General features: G+C 40.4%; 1 protein-coding gene and 1 pseudogene across 3 annotated transcripts; one reads left to right on the top strand and one right to left on the bottom strand.

Annotated features, from left to right (window-relative positions):
• The first annotated feature begins 228 nt into the window (after positions 1-228).
• LOC120089806 (protein OCTOPUS pseudogene) lies at positions 229-2,579 on the top strand (annotated as a pseudogene). The gene has a single exon (XR_016524257.1). The product of XR_016524257.1 is annotated as a protein OCTOPUS pseudogene (transcript).
• Positions 2,580-3,413: 834 nt separating this feature from the next.
• Positions 3,414-6,484, bottom strand: PTR5 (peptide transporter 5). 2 transcript variants are annotated; one of them, XM_039047478.2, is made up of 5 exons: positions 6,295-6,484; positions 5,706-5,840; positions 5,411-5,628; positions 4,739-5,292; positions 3,414-4,542 (listed from the first exon to the last, which is right to left on the bottom strand). In XM_039047478.2, exons 2-5 carry the CDS (start codon positions 5,809-5,811, stop codon positions 3,711-3,713), a joined length of 1,710 nt encoding a protein of 569 aa, XP_038903406.1. In that variant the 5' UTR covers positions 5,812-5,840; positions 6,295-6,484; the 3' UTR covers positions 3,414-3,710. The 2 variants fall into 2 exon arrangements, with proteins under 2 accessions (XP_038903406.1, XP_038903407.1); XM_039047479.2 differs by having other exon boundaries at positions 5,706-5,843; positions 6,295-6,478.
• Positions 6,485-6,709: the final 225 nt, after the last annotated feature.

Raw genomic sequence — 6,709 nt, 5'->3', positions numbered from 1 at the left:
TTTTCTCATTCTAAACTTTAAAACTCAATTCAGTATTTCTAATGTGAGTTTATTTTAAAAAAATTAAAAGAAAATTTAGACATGGTTCAAATTGAGGGAAGCAAATAGATAGAAGTTAAAGGACTGAATCTGTAATTTAACGAAATTGAGAAGGGAAGGAAAAAAAAAAAAAAGGATGTGTGGGGCAACCCAATAGGAACTGCAAAATCTCTCTCTTCGTCTTTGTGTGTCCGTTGAAACCAAACAGTGTTGAAAATTTTTGCAGAGGCGAGAAGAAAGAGGAGGCTGTGGCTCTCTTTTTCTAACCCCTTTTCTTCTCTTTCTTTCACTTTCTTCATTCCCTCTCTCCTTAATTTCTCAGTATTCTATCATGACCTTCTTCTTCTTCTTCTTCTTCCTCTTCTTCTTCTTCTTCTTCACTCTCTCATAGCTTCCCCTTCTCTGTTATGAATCCCTCCACCGACGAACAACCAGCACCTCCTCCTCTTCCTCCTCCTTTGCCGCCTTTGCCCCACCGTCCTTCCGCCCCCTGCCCCCGTCACCCACAAGAACATTTCACTGCTTTTTGCCCTTTATGCCTCTGCGAGCGTCTCTCTGTACTCGATTCCTCTGCTTCTGCTGCTTCTTCTTCTTCTTCCCGGAAACCCCATTCCACTGCTGCCTCTGCTCTTAGAGCCATTTTCAGACCTGCCCCTCCTAATCGACCCTCTTCTTTTTTTCCTGAGCTTCGTCGTGCTAAATCCTTTTCTGCTTCTAAGAACGAAGCCTTCTCTGCCGTCTTTGAACCGCAGAGGAAATCTTGCGACGTTCGACTTCGTAACACTCTCTGTTCTCTCTTTTCTCAGGACGCTTCTGCTTCTTCTAGGCTTCTTGCTGCTCCTGGTCCTGAAATTATTCTTGAGAGTAAGAATTTGGAGGACCCCATTTCGTCCTGCCTTGAACCGCAGCCGGACGGCGACGGAGAAATTAGGGTTTCTGGACAACCCAATGTGGTGGATGTTGTGATTGAAAACGGTGTTCAGGAGATTGTTGAGGAAGAAGAAGAAGAAATTCAGGTCGAATTAGGGTCAGAATCGGTGCAACTACAGGAGGAGTTCAAAACCATGAAGGATCACATAGATCTCGATTCGCACACGAAGAAGCCAGCCGGAAGGGGGAGCTTCTGGTCGGCGGCTTCAGTCTTCAGTAAGAAGCTGCAGAAATGGAGGGATAAACAGAAGGAGAAGAAGCAGAGAAATGGCGGTGGATCTACGACATTGCCGGTGGAGAAACCAATCGGACGCCATTTCAGAGAAACCCAGTCGGAAATTGCCGATTACGGCTTCGGTCGACGATCTTGCGATATTGATCCGAGATTTTCTCTCGATGCCGGCCGAATGTCCTTCGACGATCCCCGTTATTCCTTCGACGAACCTAGGGCTTCTTGGGACGGGTATTTGATCAGCAGAACTTTCCCAAGAATGCCCACCATGCTTTCCGTCGTTGAAGACGCCCCTATCCATGTCTTCCGTTCCGATACCCAAATTCCCGTCGAAGACTCCATAAATTCAACCAATGAAGACGAAAATATCCCGGGCGGGTCTTCACAGACCCGAGATTACTATTCAGACTCTTCTTCCCGTCGACGGAAGAGCCTCGACCGGTCCAACTCCATCAGAAAGACCGCCGCGGCTGTGGTGGCTGAGATTGATGACATGAAATCATCTGTTTCGAACGCCAAAGTTTCTCCTGCAACTACAGATGTCTGCCATGGCCCAAAACTAGCCATCCCAGATAGAGATTCAAACTCCAATTCAATGCGAGATGACTGTTCCGGGTCCTTCGACGATGCTGCATCGGTGGTCGGGACGGGGAATCGGAAAGAAGAGTCGAAAAAGTCCAAAGGGTGGGGGAAGGGTTGGAAAATCTGGGGATTGATTAACCGGCGGGGTGGAAACAAAGATGAGGAGGAAGACAGAGAGAGTAGTAGACCCAATGGCGTGGAGCGGTCGTATTCGGAGTCGTGGCCGGAGCTGCGTGGCGATAGGAATGGTGATGTCAAAGGAGGATTCAATCCCAAAATGTTTAGAAGTAACAGCAGTGTTAGTTGGAGGAGTTCAAGTATGATGGGTAGTGGATATTTCAGTAGCTCAAGGAAAAGCAATGCAGAGTCTAATGGGAATGGGAAGAAGAAGAAAGAGGAGCCACAGCCAGTGTTGGAGAGGAATCGGAGTGCTCGACATTCTCCGACGAACGTCGACAATGGACTTCTTCGATTCTACCTGACGCCATTGAGGGGCAGCCGGAGAGGCGGGTCGGGGAAGGTGAAACCAAATCAAGCACAGTCCATCGCAAGAAGTGTTCTTCGACTGTATTAAACTGATATTTGGTTGGGGGAAGGATTCAATTCAAAAACATGTTTTCTGGTTTAAAGTTGCTATATATTTTTTTTAAATTTTGTTCAAGCGTTTTCTTTACTGGGTTTATTGGAAACGGATGGAGAAACAGTTTCGAAATTTTTATTTAATTTTCCATTTGGAGTAGAATGGAGAATGGATCAATGAAGAATGAAGAAGAATGCTTCTTAATTTACTCTAAAACTTTGCACGTGATTTGATTTCATCGTTTGGCTAAGCAAAACCAGTTTAGAATGAGACAGGCAATGCCCAAAAGAAAAGGAAAATCATGCAACTCTTGATTCTTGTTTTGTTTCTTGTTATCAATATCACTGATGTGACATCAATATCTTGAAATAAATGAAGTCAAAAGCATTGTTGCAAGAATTGTGAATTTAATTTGTAGGGTAGAGTACCTTTTTTTTTTTTTGAGAGAAAAGTTTCAATAAAACCAACTAAACCATGCCAATTTCAGCGAGAAATAATCAAATACACATGCATTAAGAAAAAGTTCAACCTCTCATTTCCTTACATTATTAGTAAATTAGCCGATAAACAAACCACTTCTTAAATATGTCAAAAGGAAATGTGAACTTGGAGTTAATTAGTCCAAAAAAAAAAAAGATACGACGGATTTTGGGGACAATTTTGGAACATAATCATAGAAAACCTTGTGGTTGGTATCCTCAATATGCTAAATAGGTGGGAACAATTTAAAGTTGAGATATGAGCCATCATCCCTCTCAAGAAAAAATAGTGAAATTTTCTCTTTTTGAAGATTAGCAATGATTCTTCACCTAATAATAATATTACAATAGCCAAACAAACATTCATTGATCAAACCACACATTAACTCTTTAATCCTTTTCCTTAACACTGTTTTGAAAAACCAATCAATAATTTTAGCCCTCAGAGTCAAGAAAGCAACCAATGAAAAAGAAAAGAGAGGAAAAAGAAAGAATCCCAACAAGCTTCATGCAAGCAAAGGAAGTGAAGCAAGACAGTCAGAAAATAAGTGGAAGACAAAGTAGAGGCTCATTACCCAAAAAGCCATACAAAGCCATATATTACCAACAAATCCTCAAAGTCAAAGAGCCTTTGAAACACCAACAATAATAAGTTTGTCAAACTTTTATTCTTCCATCCACACTTTTTGACTATTCAACAAAAGAATTTTTGTGAGGAAAAGATAAAACAACCAAGAGTTAGAACAATATCTATCTGCTCTACCACTTCTTAACATAGCCACTTCTTAACATAGCCACTTCAATTATTCAACTAAAATGTAGTTAAAAGCTAAGAACTGAGAATGTAACAGCCATCAAGAATGGATTTTCAATGCAAATGACCTGTTACCCTTTTGTAAGTGTAGCATTTAGCCACTAAGAGATAGGCAAAGAAATTAACCACGCTGAGAATGGCCAACAGCCAGAAGAAATAGTCAAGATGTCCCATGTTCAAGTTATCAGGAATCCACCCGAGCCTCCCGTGTCTCGTCGTCACTTTTGTCACGATTGTAACAAGCAATGTGCTTAAGTAGTTTCCCAATCCAACAGTTGTGAGAGACAGGGCAGCCATCATGCTTCTCATCGCGTCGGGTGCTTGGTCATAGAAAAACTCTAACTGTCCGATAAAAGTGAAAACTTCAGCACAACCGATGAGGAAGTACTGTGGAACTTGCCAGAATATCGACATGGGAATGTACTCGGCATTGTAGAGGTTGTTCTTTCTAACGTAGTTGAGCCTGACAACTTCCAAAGCACCTGCCGTAACCATGGAAAAAACAGAGATGACGAGTCCTATTCCCATCCGTTGTAGCTGCGTGAATCCACGCTCGTTGTTGGTGAACTTCCTCGCCATCGGGACAATGAGTCTATCGTATACAGGAGCCCAGAAGAGCACGCTGAGGGTATCGAAGATGGAAAGGGAGGCTGATGGGATTTTGAAACTTGGTCCGATGTACGGGTCCATTGTATTGCCTTGTAGAACGAACATGGTGCTCATTTGGCTATAGACTGCTGAAAATACTATTCCAGAGGCCCACACAGGCAACAACCGGACAATGCTCTTCAGCTCCTCAACTTGAGTCACTGTACAAAGTCTCCATGCATTCGGTAGGCCCTTGATCCGATCATTTTCGGTCTCTACAGCAGCCTTATCTAGGAACCTGAGAGACAGATAGTGCAACACTAATTAGGATAATATGAGAATCGGTTCATAATTGTTAAGGTTAGCATTGTGATGCCAATTAGCTTCTTCTAAGCATTGATCATGCAATAGTAGAATCATAAATAGAGGTTTAGCTTCAGATAATCTATAGTAAAAACTCAAATGACAATAACTACATTGATGAATATACTTACTTTAACTTGTTTGTGTGCTCAAGCTTTCGACTTCCTTCAATTTTCGACTCAACATCATCAGCAGTCTCATGAAGAAGAGACTTATCTTCTGGAACTTGTACCTGGTGCTTCCGACAGGCTGCAACTATAACTTGCAAGATTCTCGTAAGAGGACTTCCTGCAGGCTTTTGAAGACGGTACAGCGAGCTACCAGAAAAGAAAAACATGACGGCAAAAGCCATGGCTACTGCAGGAACTCCAAAGCCCCATCCCCAGCCTACATTCATTTGTATCCACACCAAAACTGAGGAGGCAATCATTGCACCCACATTGATTGAAAAGTAAAACCAATTGAAGAAGGAGCTCTTCTTCTTCCTTTCAACTTCATCATTTTCATCAAATTGGTCAGCCCCGAAAGACGAAACACAGGGCTTGATTCCCCCAGTTCCAAGAGCAATCAAATAAAGCGCTATGAAGGTGGCAGTGGTTTGGCCTCCACTTGGATGGCAACCAGTACTATCACATGATGGCTTTAATCCAGGGATTGAAGCAGCCATTGTCAACAATGTCATGCCCTACAAAACCATACATCAAAACATAACATCACTACAATACAGCAGCTAAGGCCAGCCCAGTTCAAGTTTTCATGCAATATTAAAGAAAACTTTGTTCTATTTTGCAATAAAAGCTTACAAAGACATAGAAGATTGAGAAGCTGGCAATTGTCCAATATCTTCCTAAGTAAGCATCAGCCAAGAAAGCTCCAATCAATGGTGTAAGGTAGCAAGTTCCTGACCAACTGGTGACACTATTTGAAGCAGCTACATTGTCCATATTGAGACGTATTTGAAGATAGTTCACTAGATTGGTACTCATCCCATAATATGCCAATCTTTCACAGCATTCATTCCCTAAATTTACAATTACAATCATTACAAATTTCATAGAGTAATCAAATTAGAATGTTAAAAAACAAAGAAAAACATACCAAGAATGAAACGACATGCCTTCCAATTTCCAGTCTTCTTCTTAATAGCAGGCTTCTTATGAATATCAACAGTACCATCTTTTGTATATATATCATCTTCTGCCATTATAACGTTCCTTCTTGATATGTTAACACCTACTTGACCAGTTAATCAAAACTAAACCTCAGTAATTTTATCTCACCAAATGATTACCGTTTGAAGAGGGCAAGAAAAGAAATCGAAAATCAAATATAATAATAACGAGAATACAAGTTTTCAACTGGATTAAAATAATAGAAGGGTACGGATCAATTTGCCCTTTTTCCACGAATGAATATTATAATCAACACACTTAATTTTTTTTAATGACTCCTAGGCTTGAGAGTCGCAATCAAATAACAATAACACAAACAAAAGAGAGAATATGGAATCTTATTAAATGCTTGAACAGAGTGAAAACTATTAGAGAAATTGAGACACAAAGCAATCAAAATCAAGTGGTTTCTCGAAAACCCAGAACGAGAAATCTGGTTTTAGAGTAAAAGAAAGAAACCCCACTTTAAATAACGGGAGAAAAAAAAAGAAGGGTTGAAGCGTAGAATAAAAAACCTTGAAGAAAAAGGGCAGTGAGAGATCAGGCCGATGGGTTGAAGAATACGAAAGAGCGAGAAAAACTAGGACAGAGGAGCAGCCCGCTTCCTTCTCGTCACAGCCAAGCAATGGACATTACTTATAAACAAACGAAAAACAGTAAAATCAAACGTGGGTTGACTCGTTGTTCTCCCATCCATTTTGTATTGGGAAAAGGAGAACATAAATTTAACCATTTTATATTTATTAGTTAAGAAACACGTGCATGTGCACGTGACATCTTGTAGTTTTTATTAAAAAAATATTTAATATAGTGTTTTTTAAGTTTGATAAATATATATATATATATATATATTTTTTTATATATATATATATAATTGCCACAAACTTTTAAGCGTTAGAAAATGTAATAACATATTTTCATACGATCGTT

The sequence above is a fragment of the Benincasa hispida genome, chromosome 11, assembly GCF_027475165.1.
Source record: "Benincasa hispida cultivar pf3 chromosome 11, pf3_genome.v1.1, whole genome shotgun sequence".
Classification (NCBI taxonomy): domain Eukaryota; kingdom Viridiplantae; phylum Streptophyta; class Magnoliopsida; order Cucurbitales; family Cucurbitaceae; genus Benincasa; species Benincasa hispida.
Note: the sequence above shows the minus strand (reverse complement) of the source record. Positions and strands in the feature narration are given on the sequence as shown.